At 41.9% G+C, this 20,728-nt stretch overlaps 1 protein-coding gene across 4 annotated transcripts in view; it reads right to left on the bottom strand.

Moving 5' to 3' along the window:
- fam171a2a (family with sequence similarity 171 member A2a) overlaps nucleotides 1-8,633 on the bottom strand; it is a 293,586-nt gene extending 284,953 nt beyond the window's left edge. For all 4 annotated transcript variants that reach the window (XR_010016478.1, XR_010016477.1, XM_063036907.1 and 1 more), the window contains exon 1: nucleotides 8,337-8,633. Coding sequence is in view for 2 of the 4 variants with exons in the window: in XM_063036907.1 (XP_062892977.1) it covers nucleotides 8,337-8,427 (91 nt within the window). In the remaining 2 variants the exon portion in view is untranslated. The remainder of the gene's footprint in view (nucleotides 1-8,336) is intronic.
- Between the last annotated feature and the right edge of the window lie 12,095 nt (nucleotides 8,634-20,728).

The following is a 20,728-nucleotide window of genomic DNA, read 5'->3' as shown; positions in this document are numbered from 1 at the left end:
TTGGAATGTTTCTATGAGATTCTCCCCCTCATTCTCCTGAACACCAGGGAATACAGCCCAAGAGCTGCCAGATGTTCCTCATACGGTAACCCTTTCACTCCTGGAATCATTCTCGTAAATAGTCTCTGAACCCTCACCAATGTCAGTATATCCTTTCTAAATTAAGGAACCCAAAACTGCACACAATACTCCAAGTGTAGTCTGACGAGTGCCTTATAGAGCCTCAACATCAAATCCCTGCTCTTATATTCTATACCTCTAGAAATGAATGCCAACATTGTATTCACCTTCTTCACCACTGATTCAACCTGCAGTTATCCTTCAGGGTATCCTGCACAAAACTTCCAAAATGCAATTCTCCGACTTTTGAATTCTCTCCCCATCTAAACAATAATCTGCCCGTTTATTTCTTGCACCAAAGTGCATAACCATCGTATTTAACAACATCGTATTTAATTTGCCACTTCTTTGCCCATTCCCCTAAGCTATCCAAATCTCTGCGCAGGCTCTCTGTTTCCTCAACACTACCCGCTGCTCCGCCTATCTTTGTATCATCAGCAAATTTAGCTACAAATCCATTAATCCCATAGTCCAAATCAATGACATAATGATTAACATACTGGAAGCTGCAGTAGAACCCGTTAAGCTCTATAATGAGTCAATCTATAGCCAGGGAAGTGATGACCCCCCCCCCCCCACTCCTGTTAGACCATTTGAGGTAACTTATTTCACTGGACAACAAAGATTTTGCTTCTTGAATACCTTTAGGTGTATCTTATGAATTTTGGGCTACTGATCATGAAAATCACCATGAAATTTCCCTATCACGCACCATTTTTTTGAAATCACTTATGATTATTATTTCAATTCATAATTCAAGTCAATTAAAATGTTGCCTACAATGTAAGCTGAAAAGTTTCCTATCTTGACCAGGCGTGCTTAGGCAGCGCAGGTCAGGTTTTAGTCATAATTATTGGGTTCAGGACTGTAAGGATGGAATTTACTATCACCAGGCACAAAAATTTCTATGAAGGATTTTGATATTTGAGACAGATGTTTCCCAGAATAACTGATGCCAAGATTAAGGAAAGCATTTTTGTTGGTCCACAAATCAAACAGGTCACCAATGACAGGCAATTTGAAGAATTTCTAGTGGGACCGGAGAAAATGACATGGAAGGCATTCAAGGAAGTTGTTGAAATTTTTCTCGACATCTACAGAGCACCAAACTACACGCAGCTGGTTGAAAGCATGCTTCAAGCAGATAAAACCATGAAATGCAACATGTCACTAAAGATTCATTTTCTGCATTCCCCTTTAGACTTCTTCCCTGTAAATCTTGGTGCTGTTAGTGATGAGCATGGTGAAAGGTTTCACCAGGATATTGCAGTCATGGAGAAAAGATACCAGGGCAACTGGAATCCATCAATACTGGCAAATTATTGTTGGACACTTAAGTGAGAAGCCTCAGACACTGAGTACAAATGAAAATCATTAACAAAATTTTTTTTTAAACTTAGTTGAACTATTGCAAAGCATCAGCACCAATATGCAATTAAACACATTATATTCAATAAAAGTTAATTTGTTGTTTCTCCAAATTCCTACGTGATACAAGTAGTCTGAAATTATATTTGTGTTCATCGTCAAGCAGTCTATCATAAACAAAAAAAAATTCTGAGGAAGCAACACTTTTGAAAAAAGTTGTTGTCCAGTTTTTTTATTCTTTCTTACTTCTCTTCTAATATTTGCATATCTGTGCACTTGTAATGCTACTGTGACACTGCAATTTCCTTTGGAATTAGAATCAGAATTCTGATTCTAATCCCAATTATGGTATATGTATATTGAATAGATAAAATGCATGCAAAAACATACTGTATATTAAAAAAAGTGAGGTAGTGTCCAAGGATTCAATGTCCATTTAGGAACCGGATGGCAGAGGGGAAGAAGCTGTTCCTGAATTGCTGAGTGTGTGTCTTCAGGCTTCTGTATCTCCTACCTGATGGCAACAGTGAAGTATCTATCTAAAATACTGCTGTTGCATAGTTACTTTTGGTCTAGCTCACATGTATGTGGATTGCTCTCAATTCACTCCTAAAATGCATTGAGCAATAAAAGAGTGGTGACAGACCAGAATTTGTGAAGGTGAGTAAAAAAAGTAATACAAACTAAAGAAAATAAAACTATGAAATTAGATTGAGTTTAAAAACACATAACAGCAACAAGATCTAGATTAGAACAGTCATAAATTCACAGATAATATCAGTAGCATTAAATAACTCCCTTGCACGTAGATTTATCAAGAAGATAATTTTCCAAAATAAAGACCAAAAAAGTACTTAGAGATAAAAAGAGGATTGGTAATTGATAAGCACATCAAACTTAGACAAGATAAAACCTTCTGTATTGCAGACAGCTTCAAATACTGGCAAAACAAGAGGAAGGAGGATTCCATGGGTAGAGGTGTTGGGATTCTTAATTGCAAATTGCATTCTCCGAACCAAGTACAAACTCTAAACCTGCAGATGGCATCAAAAGAAAGCCTGCAGTAAATAAAATAAGATAAAAATAAATGTTCATGTCAAAGTTCAATTTATTATCAAAGTACATATATACGTATCACCATATACAACCCTGAGATTCATTTTCTTGTGGGCATACTCAGTAATTCCATAATAGAATCAATGAAAGACCGCACCAAGTTAGGTGTTCAACTAGTGTGCCAAAGAGAACAAACTAGGAAATTCAAAAAGAAATAATAATAATAATAAATAAGCAATAAATATTGAGAACGTGAGATGAAGAGTTCTTGAAAGTGAGTCCATAGGTTGTGGGAACATTTCAATGATGGGGCAAGAGAAGTTATCCCCTTTGGTTTAAGATCCTGATGGTTTAGAAGTAATAACTTCCTGAACCTGGTGGTGCGAGTCCTGAGGCTCCTGTATCTCCTTCCTCATGACAGCAGCGAGAAGAGAGCATGTCCCGGGTGGTGAGGGATCCTTGATGATGGGCTATATTCACTAGTTTTTCCATTCAAGGGCATTGGTGTTTCCAGGCCAGTGCCAGATGAAGCGTTTTGGTTGAAAGAACAAAGGGACAACAATACTAGGAATCTCACCTAGTGGAACAAAGGGCTTGGGGTATGTTGGAAGCAATGAAAGTACAAAGATTTATTTCTAAAGGGATGAAATTTACAAACTGCTATGTTGAACAAGGATCTTGGTTAAACTCCACTTGGACTATCCCTGGACAGGACTTTCCTTCATATTAATAAAAGGATATAGCAACATCCGAGAAGGTACAAAGGAAATTCACAAGTATACATTCTTAGTGCTGATATATTATCATGGTGATAAAAAAAAAATTTAAGATTGATCAGCATTGTGGGGCTGCTGGGACAGCATAGCTTGAAGGGCAGACTCCATGTTATATTGCTAAATAAACAATCAAGTATCAGAGGAGGATGAACAGACAGACTTCTCCACAGAAAAGAAAACATAAGCCACGTTGGGCTTCATAGAAATATTAAGAGATCAGAAGGTCTAATTCAGAAGGCAAAGAAAATATTTCTACTTGTGGGGGAAGTGAAAACAAAGGATTATAAATGTTCGGTGGACACCATTATGCCTAGTAGGTCGCTCAAAAAAAGTTTCTTCAGCCAATCAGTGGTTCTGATGTGCAACATATCACCACTAAATCAAATGGCATTGAATCACTTAAAGAAAGCAAGAGGAAAAGGTTAAGGAAATATTGATAGAGTTAAAGAGCTAGGAGACACACATCATAAATACTACCACTGAATAATTAGACCAAAAGTAAACATATAGCAACAGCGTTTGTATTGCTTTAACATGATGCAAGTGTATTACTACACTGCTACATTCAGGAGCTAGATGTGATGCAAATTTTGATTTGGAACCAGGATTACAAGAACAGAGTAGTTTCATATCAGGAACTTGTAGGTGTAATATGGATAGCAGACAGATGGAACTACCTTTACCCAGCACTTTCTACACCCTCAGGGAATTCCAAAGCACTTTACAGCCAAAAGCATTTTTGGAGCGCTATCAGATTAGTCCTGTGGGTAAGGTGACAGGCTGTCCAGACAGCATTGGCCAACAGTGAAATGACCTGCACAAACTGACAGTATTAGGAACCAGAAACCTCAGATAGTGGATGGAAATCTAAAACAAAGAATACTTACCATGCAATGTCTATGGAGGGATATTCAGAGTGGACAGCCGAGGGCTTATTCACCTGAAATATTAACTCTGGTTCATTCTTCATAGATGCAGCCTGACTAACTGGGCACTTCTAACATTTGCCATTTTTGTAATTAAGTTTTAAAGGATAAATGGAGCTCAAGACATGGAGACTTCCTCATCCTATGTATTCATTTAGTGTCTAAACCAAGAGACAGCACATTGACAGACCAATATTCTCCTCTGGAACTAGCCTGAAATACTACACAGGGTAGCACCACTCTTGGTCACATGTGACAAAGTCTCTGGAGTGATACTTGACCCCCATACTATCCTGCCTGGCTGTGCTACCAGATGAACCTTTGCTGATATTCAGGGGATGTTGTCTACTCATGAAAATAAATAAACCACCACTGATGCAGAACTTTCAATTTGGGAACAATAATTGATGGACAGGGACTTATTTCAAAAATTAACCATTGCACCAGTTATGCTTCTTGTTTCATTCAATTGTTTCATCTCAGTTCTTTTTGATGGGGAAAGAGAAAGCACACTCAGTAATAATGCACTGGAAATGATTCCCACATGTCAGGGATTTCATACAAGGTCATGTCGGTTGGGTTCTCATTAAAGAAGTGGTGGGGGTGGCTCTGAAGAGAATGAAATCAACTTGTTTTAACTACCTTCTTTGTACAAGGAGAAATGTTCTGTGCTTTGTTACTCAGTGTTCATGCTTGGTATCAACAGCTGCATGTAAATCACACGTATCAGATGATAAATTTGCATAATCCATTGGATCCTACCTGCTGTGCATTAGCAAAACCCCTTTTTAAATACACATTGAATGAAAGTGATAAGAATCTCACCAGTTAATTTTCAATTCCGCAATTTATTTGAAGAGCATTGCAGTCGGTTATAGAAATGCAAACGTGCACACTTAGCATTTAAATAAAGTATCTGCAGGATTACTTGAATTGGCAAAGTAGAGAAACAAGACTCCAACTGCTGGTAAATGGAATTGGTATAGATGGGCATTCAGTGGTCAGCATGGACATGGTGTGCTGAGGGTTCGTTTCTATGTTGCATAGTTTCATCTCAAACAAAACCTGTGGACGTGCTACACTGGCACTGGAATGTGTGGTGACACTCCATTAGTGATGTACTGCTGTCAACACAAATGATACATTTCCCTGCGTCTGATAAATACATCTGAAGTTAAGTTTCTATTATTAGCCAATAGTCTTCTTACAATTCAAAAGCCAGAAAATTGAGCTGTTAATTTTAAAGAAATTTGCCAATTTAATTTCCAGGTCCACCTCAGACATAATGAAGGCTCAATATAACCAATGTTCATGGGAATGGCGAAACAATTCCTGCTCTGGATTTGGATTGCCAAAAATGGACAATTAGTAGTCTACTGCAGGATGATTGCGTTGCTGCCTCCTAAAACTGGCATGTGCTGCCCATACTGTGCCATATTGGTTTAATGCAACATAGCTGTTTCAGGATCTGCTCTGCAGTTGCATACAGCTCAGATTTGTTTGTAAACTCCACCAAAAACAGATGAAAGGTATTTGGATTTCTCCATTTCAATAGCTTCATAATAACTTTTTTTAAATGAACTCCTTCTTAAACTGTTTTGATCTGAATTCTAAAATTTCCATTTCATATTCTTGTATCATAGTCACTACACCCAATGTTCCCCTTTTTTTTCAAAAAAAAGCTGTGCAGACCAACTATTGCTCTGAGCAGGAAATTTACTATTTTTCTTATATAAACACAGCCTGAAAACAGTGTTGCACTTTAAATGCTTTTTGTAACCTGCACATTATGAATATTTAGAATGAAAATTAATCACATTAACATAGATGCAAAAATTAGTTTAGCATAATTTCAAAATTATATTATTATACAAAAGAAAATTCCAGCTACGTGGCAACAAAGGCTATGAGCGCAGGAGCATTTCAGTTACTGCGCAGCTTAGAGGAAATAGTGAATGCTGATAAAGTTGTTGGGGGGGGGGGGTTTGCACAATATGGCCTGCTGCAATCTGAAAGCATTTGACCCCAATAAGACCCTAACTCATGAAGCAAGCAAGCATAGTAGGGATGACACAGAATGATGCAGACCATCGAGGTACTTACTTCCAGCAAAAGGAAGCACGAACAAAAGTGGAAAACATGGAATGAAAGGACGATGGAAGAAGCCAATCTAATGCAACAGAGCTAGCTTTAAAACATTGCACACATCTTGCTTTTCTGTTTACCTATATGTGAAAGGAACACTACAGTAAAACATCATCTTGTCAACACCTTCGATTTTAAATTAGAAACATAAATATACAGTTTGTTTCTTTTCTGGGCACAGATGACTTCTTCCTCCTCTCCACATCACCACCCCTATACATTTTCTGAGAGAGAAATTTCCCCAGAAATCAACTGCAGAGCCAGGGACAGTAGATAGCAAGGAAGGAAAGGAATACTTTGGGTACTCAGAGGATTTGTTGTCCTTGTACTAGAAACAGAAAGTTAGCCAAAAGCAAAAAGAGCTGGAAGTCAAATGAAATGCTGGCTTTAATTGCACAGAGGTTGATGAGGAGTGTTAAGAGTACAAAGATAAGGGAAGTTTTTTTTGAATTGGACTGGGGTTTCATGATAGCAAACCTGGAAATAACAGATTGTATCTCAGTAATGAAGGAAAGACTTGCCTTCTAATTGGTGTCACAAAGATTCACTAATTCCTGAAAGTAACGTCTTAAGGGGAAAAAAATTAGCAGAATGACCTATACATTAAAAGAATGAAAAGGTGTATGCATTGCAAGGCACATCAAGGATTGACAGAAGAGTATTGTGTTATATTGATAGGAGAGGGGGCAACATTGTCAGTATAAACAGCCAGCCCCTAAAAATGAAGGTGAGGATGAATTTCTTCTCTCAGAACAGCCCATTCCATTTTTGGGCTGCAGTTTAAGCGGCAATATTGAGGCAAGAAATTAGCTCATTATGAGCTCATTGATTGGAAGTGCAGGCGCACGCGACGGGAAGACCTCTTCACACAAGAGGAGCTTGAGTTTTGACTGGAGCTTGGGACCAACTGTCACTCACGAACACGAGTGGGCGGCCAGAGAGGTGGTGGAAGACAGTTTACTGAAAATAAGATTTTGAGGGAAATATTTTTCATTCAAACTTAAGAAGCGGAAGGAGGCGCTTGCCAGTCAGCCCCTCAACCCTACTCTGTTAGTCAATAGGATCATGGCTGACCTACATCAACTGCAATTGGCTAACCCCTCCTCAATGTTAGTACGCTAAAGCTCGGATCACAATACATCTTCTGCACTAATTATAGCATTTTACCACCAAAGCAACCCCACGACTACCACTGAAACCATTTATGGTCTTTTATTTTAAATCTTAACATAGCTCACAATATTTGGAATCATTTCAAATTGATGAGTTCCACGAATAGAGAGCAGTTAATTATCTTCGACTCGAAGGGACACAAGGGTTTCCTATAAAGACTGGAATGGCCAACTGTTCATTTTTTCTCGGGGAACGTTCACTGGCATTTTGCCGACTTTTACACACCTAACTCTAGATCTGCATAGTTGAGAGTGGTACACTTTTAAGAAAATCTCTCCAATGCTTATGAATTTGCTTACACATACACAGAAGCCATCGCTCTCAGATGCAGAACAATCCGCTTGTTACACACCCTGTTGACAATACCAACAGGATGGTTTATACTGAAATTCATACGTTCCAGTTGATTTTAGCTGGTGAAACTCTCCGAACAGTGACCTCCAGCCCCACCCAAGACAAAAAAAATAGGCTAAGCTTCAAGAAATCAAAAGCATCCCTTCGCCGTTAATTAATTGGAGGCAAGGGAGCTTGTGTCCCCGTCCCCCTGTCCTGATCGTCATTGTTCACCTCCCCAGCCGGCATTCCTCCTCGCCGCCGGGTAGCCCAGAGAGGAAAGTGCTATTGTGCAGCGGCGAATCCAGACCGCTTGCTTCTCGCCTCCTCGTTGTGAAGCGAGCATTGCAACCGACCGCCCATCAACTACCTTTGAGAATGAGTCCCATGCCCCTAATGGTCTCCCCGAAACGTGTTGCATTCATTGTACTGGACTCACCCTGCACGTTTACCGCTTTGGTGTAGCCTCCCCGTACACTGCAGCCCAACAAGCACAGAAAGCAGAATCTCAACGCCGCAAGAGGTGGCATTATTACAGGGACATCACTGGGTCGCAGCCGCCGTCTCCCTCGGATATCAGCCACCCATCTGGACTCCCTAGAAATCGCCGAGACTGCTGATCCCGAATCCCTCCTTCTCCGACCCCTCCTCCCTTTCGCTCTTGCGTAATGGTTTGTTTTAAGCCTAGTCTATACTTCTGCGGTAACAGGACGCCGTAACCTATGCAAGTGGGCTACGCTTGTTGTGAGCATTTATACTTGTGTCTTGGTGTGTCTGCGTATCTCGGCACGTCACGCATGCGCATACACCTGCCTGCGCAAGGCTTCATGGTCATAGTAGTCTTACATAGTCATAGTCACAGTCATAGTCATACTTTATTGATCCCAGGGGAAACTGGTTTTCGTTACAGTTGCACCATAAATAATTAAATAGTAATATGTAAATTATGCCAGGAAATAAGTCCAGGACCAGCCTATTGGCTCAGGGTGTCTGACACTCCAAGGGAGGAGTTGTAAAGTTTGATGGCCACAGGCAGGAATGACTTCCTATGACGCTCTGTGCTGCATCTCGGTGGAATGAGTCTCTGGCTGAATGTACTCCTGTGCCCAACCAGTACATTATGTAGTGGATGGGAGACATTGATCAAGATGGCATGCAACTTGGACAGCATCCTCTTTTCAGACACCACTGTGAGAGAGTCCAGTTCCATCCCCACAACATCACTGGCCTTACGAATGAGTTTGTTGATTTTGTTGGTGTCTGCTACCCTCAGCCTGCTGCCCCAGCACACAACAGCAAACATGATAGCACTGGCCACCACAGACTCATAGAACATCCTCAGCATCATCCGGCAGATGTTAAAGGACCTCAGTCTCCTCAGGAAATAGAGACTCGGGGTAAACAAGACGTGAGTGTCTTTTTTCGTGCGAAATGTGTCCTCTGTAATTTTGGAGGTCTGTAAAGCTTTATGGAAAACATTGCAGCCAGAGTTCCTTCCCTGCCCTTCAGTCGCCCAATGGGAAGCTACTGCAGCGTAGGATGACATGCGATGCTACCAAGCGGACCAATCACAGCAGTTCGTTCTGCATTGCCGCAACGCGCGGTTACATTTTGGGAGAGGTGCGTGTTGCAGCAACGCAGGCTCTCGCGTAGGGTTCGGCGACACAGACCTTACGGCATCGTGTTGTCGCAGAAGTATAAATCAGCCTTAAGCGTCCTGAGAGGAAGAAAAGAGAAGGAAAATAGATCCTGCCCCCAGTGCCATCCTGTGTTCCGCTCTAGCATAGCTGTGTCCGTAAAAGGGAAGTACAGGACCGTCCATGAATTATTTCCAGTCCAGTGTTAGCAGAGCGCAAGTGAATAGTGGGGTTCTTACTGGGCGCGAATGGCAAATCCTGTAACTCTCAGGTTCGATAATAGAAAGAATGCAAAACTGCAGGTGCTAGAGGACCAAAACATCTGTGGAGAGAAATGGACAATGGACGTTTCAAGTCGAAACCTTTTATCAGAACTAGAAGGCAGATAGTTACGCCCAGAGGTGAGGGGAAGGGGCAGCAAGTGGATCCAGGTGAGGAGAGAAAAAGGGAAGCAGCAGGGTAGAATTGCTCATCTTGGAGAGTCTACTGTGAATTGACTGTGGGTATTAAAATTGATTCACATTCACAAACTATAACAAAGCGTTATAACTTTAACTGACCTTTTCATTGAATTCCTTGCAACTGCTCAAAGGGGCACAAATATTCAAAGTACGGCAACTTATTTGTTGCACTTCTTTGAACAGATTGGTAAACTGGTTTATTATTTTACCGAGGTACAGTAAAAAAAATCTTGCATACCATCCATACAGATCAGTTCATTACCACAGTGCACTATGATAGTACAAGGTAAGACAATAACAGAGGGCATGATCAAATGGTCAACTAAAATAATCTCTCCTGCCTACATAATGTCCGTACCCTTCCGTTTTCCTCACGATTATATGCCTATCTAAATGTCTGTTAAAAGTCTCTTATATTTCTGCCTCTACCACCACCCCAAGCAGTGCATTCCAGGCACCCACCACTCTTTTCATAAAACTTGGCCCTCACATTCTTGAAATTATCCCCTCTCAACTTAAATTGTATGCCGTCTGGTATTAGACATTTCAACCCTGGAGAAAAGATACTTTCTGTCTATTCTATCTACAGGTATGCCTCTCATGATCTTATAAACCTCAATCAGCCTCCACCACTCCAGAAATACAACCCAAGTTTGTCCAACCTCTTGCTAAAGTCCATGCCCTCTAATCCAAGCAGCATCCTGGTAAACCTCTTCTGCATCCTCTTCAAAGCCTCAACATCTTTCCTATAGTGGGGCAACTAGTATGGAATACTCCAGATGTGACCTAGCTAGACTTTTATAAAGCTGCAAAATAGCTTCTCAACTTTTGAACTGGGTGCCTTGAATAATAAAGGTAAGTATGCCGTGTGCCTTCTGAACCACCCTATCAACCTGAGTAGCCACTTTCAAGGAGCTATGAATTTGGACCCCAAGATCCCCCTGCTCGTCGACACCGTTAAGGGTCTTACCCTTAACTGTGTACTGTCTCTTTACATTGGACCTTCCAAGGTGCAACATTACACATTTGGCTGGGTTAAACTTTATCTGCCAATTCTCTGCCCATAATTGCAACTGTTCTATAACCCATTGTATTCTTTGCCAGTCTCCTACGCAATCTACAACACCAACAATCTTTGTATCATCTGCAAATTTACTAACTCACCGCTCTACATTTTCCACCAGGTCTTTTCTATACAGTGTACCTCACAAAGAGCAGAGGTGCCAGTACAGATCCCTGTGGAACTCCACTAGTCACAGACCTCCAACTCGAATAAGTCCCTTCAACCACTACCTTCTGTGTTCTATGTACAAGCCAGTTCTGAGTCCAAACAGCTAATTCACCATTAATCCCATGCACCTTAATCTTCTGGATTAGCCTCCCATCAAGGACCTTGTCAAATGCCTTACTAAAATCCATGTAGACAACATCCACAGTTCTACCAACACAGAGGCTGTGTACAAGAAGGGCCAGAGTCACCTCCACTTCCTGAGGAGTCTAAGGTCCTTTGGAGTATGCAGGCCCCTCCTTCACATGTTCTACCAGTCTGTTGTCACCAGTACAGTCAGTGGTGTGCTGGGGCAATGGCATCAACACGGGTGATGCCAACAGGCTCAATAAACTGATTAGAAAGGCTGGTTCTGTTAACCAGAGGCTGTGGTAAAACAAAGGGCTCTCCGGAAAAGCCTTGACAATGCTTCTCACCCTCTGCATGCTACAGTGGCTGAACAGAGGAGCACTTTCAGTTATAGACTAAGACAACTGCGCTGCTCCAAAGAGCACTGTATGAGGTCATTCTTACCCTCAGCCATCAGGGTCTATAATGTGTTAACCTATATCAGAATCAAAATCAGAATCAGGTTTATTATCACTGGCAAGTGTCGTGAAATTTGTTAACTTAGCAGCAGCAGTTCAATGCAATACATGATAATATAGAAGAATAAAAAATAATAATAATTAAATAAGTAAATCAATTACAGTATATATATTGAATAGATAAAAAAAACTGTACGAAAAACAGAAATAATATATATTTAAAAAGTGAGGTAGTGTTCAAGGGTTCGATATCCATTTAGAAAGCAGATGGCAGAGGGGAAGAAGCTGTTTCTGAATCGCTGAGTGTGTGCCTTCAGGCTTCTGTATCTTCTACCTGATGGTAACAGTGAGAAAAGGGCATGCCCTGGGTGCTGGAGGTCTTTAATAATGGACACTGCCTTTCTGAGACATCACTCCTTGAGATGTCCTGGGTACTTTGCAGGCTAGTACCCTAGATGGAGCCGACTAAATTTACAACCCTCTGCAGCTTCTTTCGGTCCTGTGCAAGTAGCCTCTTCCCCTGTCAGAGTCCTCTCCACGGTACATCTATAGAAGTTTTTGAGTGTATTTGTTGACATACCAAATCTCTTCAAACTCCTAATGAAGTATAGTCACTGTCTTGCCTTCTTTGTAACTACATCAATATGTTGGGACCAGGTTAAGACCTCAGAGGTCTTGACACCCAGGAACTTGAAACTGCTCACTCTCTCCACTTCTGATCCCTCTATGAGGATTGGTATGTGTTCCTTTGTCTTACCCTTCCTGAAGTCCACAATCAGCTCTTTCATCCTACTGTAGAGTGCCAGGTTGTTGCTGTAACACCACTCCACTAATTGGTGTATCTCGCTCCTGTACACCCTCTCATCTCCATCTGAGATTCTACCAACAATGGTTGCATCATCAGCAATTTTACAGATGGAATTTGAGCTATGCCTAGCCACACAGTCATGTGTATAGAGAGAGTAGAGCAGTGGGCTAAGCACACACCCCTGAGGTGCACCAGTGTTGATCGTCAGCGAGAAGGAGATGTTATCACTAATCCACACAGATTGTGGTCTTCCAGTTAGGAAGTCAAGGATCCAATTGCAGAGGGAGGTACAGAGGCCCAGGTTCTGTAATTTCTCAATCAGGATTGTGAGAATGATGGTATTAAGTGCTGAGCTATAGTCGATGAACAGCATCCTGACATAGGTGTTTGTGTTGTCCAGGTGGTCTAAAGCTGTGTGAAGAGCCATTGAGATTGCATCTGCCATTGATCTATTATGGTGAAAGGCAAATTGCAATGGGTCCAGGTCCTTGCTGAGGCAGGAGTTCAGGCTAGTCATGACCAACCTCTCAAAGCATTTCATCACTGTAGACGTGAGTGCCACCGGGCGATAGTCATTAAGGCAGCCCACATTATTCTTCTTAGGCACTGGTATGATTGTTGCCTTTTTGAAGCAAGTGGGAACTTCCGCCCGTAGCAGTGAGAGGTTGAAAATGTCTTTGAATACTCCCGCCAGTTGGTTGGCACAGATTTTCAGAGCTTTACCAGGTACTCCATCAGGACCTTCCACCTTGCGAGGGTTCACTCTCTTTAAAGACAGCCTAACATTGGCCTCTGAGACGGAGATCACAGGGTCATCAGGTGCAGCAGGGTCTTCACAGCTGTAGTTATATTTTCCCTTTCAAAGTGTGCATAGAAGGCGTTGAGTTCATCTGGTAGTGAAGCATCGCTACCATTCATGCTGTTGGGTTTCGCTTTGTAGGAAGTAAAACCCTGCCAGAGTTGTTGTACATCCGATGTCGCCTCCAACCTTGTTCGAAATTGTCTCTTTGCCCTTGAAGTAGCCCTCAGCAAATCATACCTAGTTTTCTGGTACAGGCCTGGGTTGCCAGACTTGGAATGCCACAGATCTGGCCTTCAGCAGATGATGTACCTCCTGGTTCATCCATGGCTTATGGTTTGGGAGTGTACAGTAAGTCTTTGTAGGCACACACTCATCCACACAGGTTTTAATGAAGTCAGTAACAACTACAGCATACTCATTCAGATTCGAAGATAGCCAGGGAAGTAATGATCTCCTCTTGTTGGACTGTCTGTGGTAACTTAGTTTTTATTCTTTCTACTTCTCTTCTAATATTTATATCCATGCACTTGAAACGCTACTGTGACACTGTAATTTCCTTTAGGGTCAATAATATACCTATCTATCAATCTACCTATCTCTGTGAGGTACCTGCCAAATCTGGTTTTGGTGAGTCCTAGAGGCATTAGAGTAAATTGGCAAACAAACAAAAGAATATTATGCTTTAATCCGTTAAAGTATTTATATTTTGGGGTGACACATCAGTGTAGCTCGTAGAGCTGTTGCCTCACAGATGACTCTATGGCATCATTTGTCCGTTCCTTTTAGAAAAGCCTTTGTTAAATTGGCTTTTATCAGAATCAGGTTTATTATCACTGATGTCTGTCTGTCTAGGTACCATATCCGATGTGGACTTTGGTGACCATGGTTTTCCATATAGATCTATCCTTCGTTTTTTGGATGACTTCCATTTCCTCGATGTGTAACCACCTGGCTATGCTTTTGATGTACATAAGCTGAGGTCTTCCTCTAGGTTTGCTCCCCTTGATCTTTCCAGAGTATGAGTTTTTCCAGTTCATCTTTCCGCATGATGTGTCCTAGGAATCTGAGTTGTCTTTCTCTTATTGTTGGTCTGAGTGATCGAACTGCTTGGGCCCTTCTGAGAACTTCTTCATTTGATGTGTGTGTGTTCCATGATATTTTTAACATTCTCCTGTAGAACCATAATTCAGCTGCTTCTAGTCTCTTTTCCATTGCTGGAGAAATGGTCCAGCATTCACTTCCATAAGTCAGTATAGAATAAATGTAGCGCTGCAGTATTCTGTTTTTAGTGTACGTGCTCATCTTTGTCTGTTAATATGGTCTTCATTTTTTGGAAAGCTTCTTTCGCCATTGCTATTCTGTATTTGATATCTGTGTCGCACCTGCCATCACTTGTTATTAGGCTGCCAAGGTATTTGAATTTGTTGACTTGTTTGATGTTTGTATTTCCGATCTTGATCACACATTGTGGGGTGTTTGTCTTTCTGGAGATGACCATGCTTTCTGTCTACTTGGTGTTGATTGAGAGGCCTCTGCGATTACTTTCTGCTGCCACTATAGTGAGTAGTTCTTGAAGTTTTGTTTCTGAGTCAGCTATTAGTAAGATGTCATCAGCATATCTGGTGTTATTTATATAATGGCCTCCAATTGTGAATCCTTTGATGTCTTTGATATTTCTCAAGATATTTTCACTCTACAGGTTAAATAAGTCTGGCAAAAAGACACAACCTTGCCTGACTCCTCTCATGATATTCACATACTCACTTCTCCTTCTATTCTGAAGCATTTTCAGAAGATCTTGCTGTCTGACAGTGTCAAAAGCTTTTGTATAGTCAATGAAACATAGGTAGATGTTATCACTGATAGATATGAAATTTGTTGTTTTGCTGCAGCAGTACAGTGCAATGCATAAAAATCTATGAGTTACAATAATATAAATAAATAGTTTAAATTTAGAGAAATATATAGTGGTTAAGTAGAGATCATGGGTTCATGACGATTCAGAAGTTGGAAGGTGGAGCGATTACCTCCCTGATGGTAGTAATAAGATGAGAACATGTCTTGTATGATAAAGGTCCTTCATGATGAATGCCACCTTCCTGAGACATCCCCTTTGGTGGGGAGGCTAGCACCCACGATGCTGCTGGTGGAGTTTCGTCCATATAAGACTGTAAGACATCGGAGCAGAATTAGGCCATTTGACCCATCAAGTCTGCTCCGCCATTTCATTATGACTGATTCTTTCCCTCTCAGCCCCCATCTCCTGCCTTCTCCCTGTATCCCTTCAAGCCCTGAATAATCAAGAACCTACCAACCTCTGCCTTAAATATACCCAAAAACTAGGCCTCCACAGCCACCTGTGTTAATGAACTCCACAGATACACCACTCTCTGGCTAATGAAATTCCCCCCCATTTTTGTTCTAAATGGGTGCCCCTCAATTCTGATCCTCTGGTCTTAGACTCTCCCAAAATAGAAAACATCATCTTCACATCCACTCTATCGAGACCTTTCAACATTTGATAGGTTTCAATGAGATCCCCCTCATTCTTTTGTATTCCAGTGAGTATAGAGCAGTCGAAAGCTCTTCATATGATAAGCCCTGCAATTGGAATAATTTTCGTGAACCTCCTTTGCACTCCCTTCAATGTCAGCACATTCTTTCTAAGATAAGAGGCCCAAAATTGCTCACAATTCTCCAAGTGAGGCCTCATCTGTGCTTTATAAAGTTTGCAACCTCTGCATCTGCATCTTTCTCCAAACCTGTGCATCGGTGTCTCCTTCCCAAACAGTGATGCAATCAATTAGAATGCTCTCCACAGTACATCTGTAGAAATTTGATAGAGTCTTTAGTGACATACCAAATCTTCTCAAACTCCTCAAGAAATATAGCCATTGTCATCAATATGTAGGGCTCAGGATAGATCCCCAGAGATGTTGACACCCAGAAACTTGAAACTCCTCACCTTTTCCACTGCTGATCCCTCGAAGAGGACTGGTGTGTGTTCCCTCGACTTCCCCTTCCTAAAGTCCACAATCAATTCCTTAGTCTTACTGACACTGAGTGCAAGGTTGTTGTTGTGACACCACTCAAAGCTGCTGATCTATCTCACTCCTGTACACCTCCTCATCACCAGCTGAAATTCTGCCTACAACATTTGTTATATCGGCAAATTTATAGATGGAGATTGAGCTGTGCCTAGCCACACAGTCATGAGTGTAAAGAGTAGAACAGTGGGCTAAAGATGCATATGTGAGGCGCACCTGTGGTTTCCTGCTGAGGAAGTCAAGGATCCATTTGCAGAGGGAGGTGCAGTGGCCCAGGTTTTGGAGCTTGTTGATTAGACCGAGGGTATGACTGTGTTGAACACTGAGCTGCAGTCAATAAACAGCAGCTTGATACAGATATTGCTATTGTCCAGGTAATCCAAGGCCAAGTGGAGATTAGTGATGTCTGTAGCATTCTGGATTGGCCAGACAAAAGAACCAAGAGATTTGGAGAACCAAATCACATAAAATTATTTCATAAGTGTGTATAAAGTGTGTGTGGAACTGGAGGAGATAGCTGAGGTACTTAATGAATACTTTGCTTCAGTATTCACTATGGAAAAGGACCTTGGTGATTGTAGGGATGACTTAAAGTGAACTGAAAAGCTTCAGCATATAGACATTAAGAAAGAGGATGTGCTGGAGCTTTTGGAAAGTAACAAGTTGGATAAGTCACCGGGACTGGACGAGATATACTGCAGGCTATTGAGGGAGGCGAGTGAGGAGATTTCTGAGCCTTTGGCAATGATTTTTGCACCATCAGTGGAGACGGGAGAGGTTCCAGAGGATTGGAGGGTTGCAAATGTTGTTCCCTTATTTAAGAAAGGGAGTAGAGATAGCCCAGGAAATGATAGATCAGTGAGTCTTACTTCAGTGGTTGGTAAGTTGATGAAAAAGATCCCGAGAGGCAGGATTTATAAACATTTGAAGAGGCATAATATGATTAGGAATAGTCAGCATGGTTTTGTCAAAGGCAGGTCGTGCCTTACGAGTGTGATTGAATTTTTTGAGGACGTGACTAAACACAATACATTGATGAAGGTAGACCAGTAGATGTAGTGTATATGGATTTCAGCAAGGCATTGGACAAGGTACCCCATGCAAGGCTTAATGAGAAAGTAAGGAGGCATGGGATCCAAGGGGACATTGCTTTGTGGATCCAGAATTGGCTTGCCCACAGAAGGCAAAGAGTGGTTGTAGATGGGTCATAATCTGCATGGAGGTGGGTCACCAGTGGTGTGCCTCAGGGATCTGTTCTGGGACCCCTACTCTTCGTGATTTTTATAAATGACCTGGATGAGGAAGTGGAGGGATGGGTTAGTAAATATGCTGATGACACAAAGGTTGGGGGTGTTGTGGATAGTGTGGAGGGCTGTCAGAGGTTACAGTGGGACATTGATAGGATGCAGAATTGGGCTGAGAGGTAGCAGATGGGGTTCAATCCAGATAAGTGTGAGGTGGTACATTTTGGTAGGTCAAATATGATGGTACAATATAGTATTAATGGTAAGACTCTTGGCAGTGTGGAGGATCAGAGGGATCTTGGCGTCCAAGTCCATAGGACACTCAAAGCTGCTGCGCAGGTTGACTGTGTGGTTAAGAAGGCATACGGTGCATTGACCTTCATCAACCGTGGGATTGAGTTTAAGAGCCGAAAGGTAATGTTACAGCTTTATAGGAGCCTGGTCAGACCCCACTTGGAGTGCTGTACTCAGTTCTGTTCACCTCACTGTAGGAAGGACGTGGAAACCATAGAAAGGGTGCAGAGGAGATTTACAAGGATGTTGCCTGGATTGGGGAGTATGCCCTATGAGAATAGGTTGAGTGAACTTGGCCTTTTTTCCTTGGAGCGACGGAGGATGAGAGGTGACCAGATAGAGGTAGAGGCATTGATCATGTGGATAGTCAGAGGCATTTTCCCAGGGCTGAAATGGTTGCCACAAGAGGGCACAATTTTAAGGTGCTTGGAAGTAGATACAGAGGAGATGTCAGGGGCAAGTTTTTTACGCAGGGGTTGGTTAGTACGTGGAATGGGCTGTCAGCGATGGTGGTGGAGGAAGATACAATAGGGTCTTTTAAGAGACTCCTGGATAGATACATGGAGCTTAGAAAAATAGAGGGCTATGGGTAACACTAGGTAATTTCTAAGGTAAGGACATGTTTGGAACAGCATCGTGGGCCGAAGGGCCTGTATTGTGCTGTAGGCTTTCTATGTTTCTATGTTTCGATGTTAGGCCCTCTGATGGTTAGGGTTGACCATGAATATTGCATCCTAATATTACACAAGCCCGTGCAGTACGATATGGAGAGCAAACTGTTGCCCGTGTAGCTGCTCCCTCTCTCCAAGCAGCTGATGAATCCAAAGGAATGGCAGAGACCAATACAGTTTGGCACCAGCGGTGCCACAGGAGTTGCCAGTCAGCATTGAACTAAACATAGGACTGCCTTACAGACTCCAGCTCCGGACTTTTCTTTGTGGTTTACTCCTGAAGCCTTCCCCACGAGTGGGTATAGCCATAAAGCAGCAGAGGTTTGAGATCAGAGTTTTCCTTCTCCTCGATGAACTGCCAACCATGGCTAACAAGCCCATCTGCCCGAAGCGACTGGTTTTAAAGTACCAGTAACCCGCCTTTGCCCCTTCTCCTGTCAGTAGAAATGGTTTCACAGGGCTTAGTAACTAAGCCACATGTGAAGGCCAGGAGCTGGATTTGGTTGTCAGAGGCTATCAGAGGCTAAACAGAATTAGGAGCATTTAATAGGTAGTGGGAGCTTACCCCACCACCTCTCCTGGCTATGACAACCTTAATGAACCATAACGTTAATATATAAGCATTAATTAATTTTTAAAAGATAATGAAATATTCATTTTTAAAATCATGAAGCTGGAATACAAACAGAACAGAATGATAATACAGCCGTGAAACATTCCAGTTGTTCCCCGTTAGGAGTATTATCTTCACTCCTGGTACTGCAATATAGGAGCGATATGTTGACTTTAACATGTGGAGAAAGGATTCATCAGAATCAATAGACAATAGACAATAGGTGCAGGAGTAGGCCATTCGGCCCATCGAGCCAGCACCGCCATTCACTGTGATCATGGCTGATCATCCACAATCAGTACCCCGTTCCTGCCTTCTCCCCATATCCCTTGATTCCGCTATTTTTAAGAGCTCTATCTAACTCTTTCTTGAAGCATCCAGAGAATTGGCCTCCACTGCCTTCTGAGGCAGAGCATTCCACAGATCCACAACTCTCTGGGTGAAGAAGTTTTTCCTCAACTCCATTCTAAATGGCCCACCCCTTATTCTTAAACTGTGGCCTCTGGTTCTGGACTCCCCCAACATTGGGAACATGTTTCCTGCCTCTAGCATGTCCAATTCCTTAATAATCTTATATGTTTCAATCAGATCCCCTCTCATCCTTCTAAATTCCAGTGTATACAAGCCCAGTCGCTCCAATCTTTCAACATATGACAGTCCCGCCATCCCGGGAATTAACCTCGTGAACCTACGCTGCACTCCCTCAATAGCAAGAATGTCCTTCCTCAAATTTGGAGACCAAAACTGTACACAATACTCCAGGTGTGGTCTCACCAGGGCCCTGTACAACTGCAGAAGGACCTCTTTGCTCCTATACTCAACTTCCCTTGTTATGAAGGCCAGCATGCCATTAGCTTTCTTCACTGCCTGCTGTACCTGCATGCTTACTTTCAGTGACTGATGAACAAGGACACCTAGATTCTTGTTCATCAGTCACTGGTGCTGAAGATGTTTTTCATGGACCAATCTGTATTCTTTAGGAAATGGATGGAAATATTGAAATGCTGAAGATAACTAAATAGGGTGGATACAGTGAAGTTAGTTATTCTGGTGAGAAAATCCAGATTAGAGATAGATTATTCAAGACAGTTCTTCACACAAGGATGATAAAAATCTGTTACTTTAATGAAGAAAATAACTTATTTGTTTGAGATCTGGATATTACTAATAGGGCCAAAGTTTATTGCCTTTCAGGAAGAGAAAGTGAAGTACTGTTCTGTACTACTGCCTTCTTTCTGTTGAAGTGCTGCTGACGAAGGAGTTACATAATTGTAGCCACTGGCAATGAAGGATCAGCAATACATTTTCACACCAGGATGGTGTGTGACTTGCATAGGAGCCTGAAGCTGCTGGTATTTTGATGCCACTAGGAGAGTTTATGAGAGTTGATGGGCTTCCAGTCTTAAAAAAAGCTCAATGCAAACCCCAAGAGCTTTTAA

This window comes from Mobula hypostoma, chromosome X1, assembly GCF_963921235.1.
Source record: "Mobula hypostoma chromosome X1, sMobHyp1.1, whole genome shotgun sequence".
NCBI classification, from domain to species: domain Eukaryota; kingdom Metazoa; phylum Chordata; class Chondrichthyes; order Myliobatiformes; family Myliobatidae; genus Mobula; species Mobula hypostoma.
The sequence above is the reverse complement of the archived record's forward strand: the minus strand, read 5'-3'. Positions and strand labels throughout refer to the sequence as shown.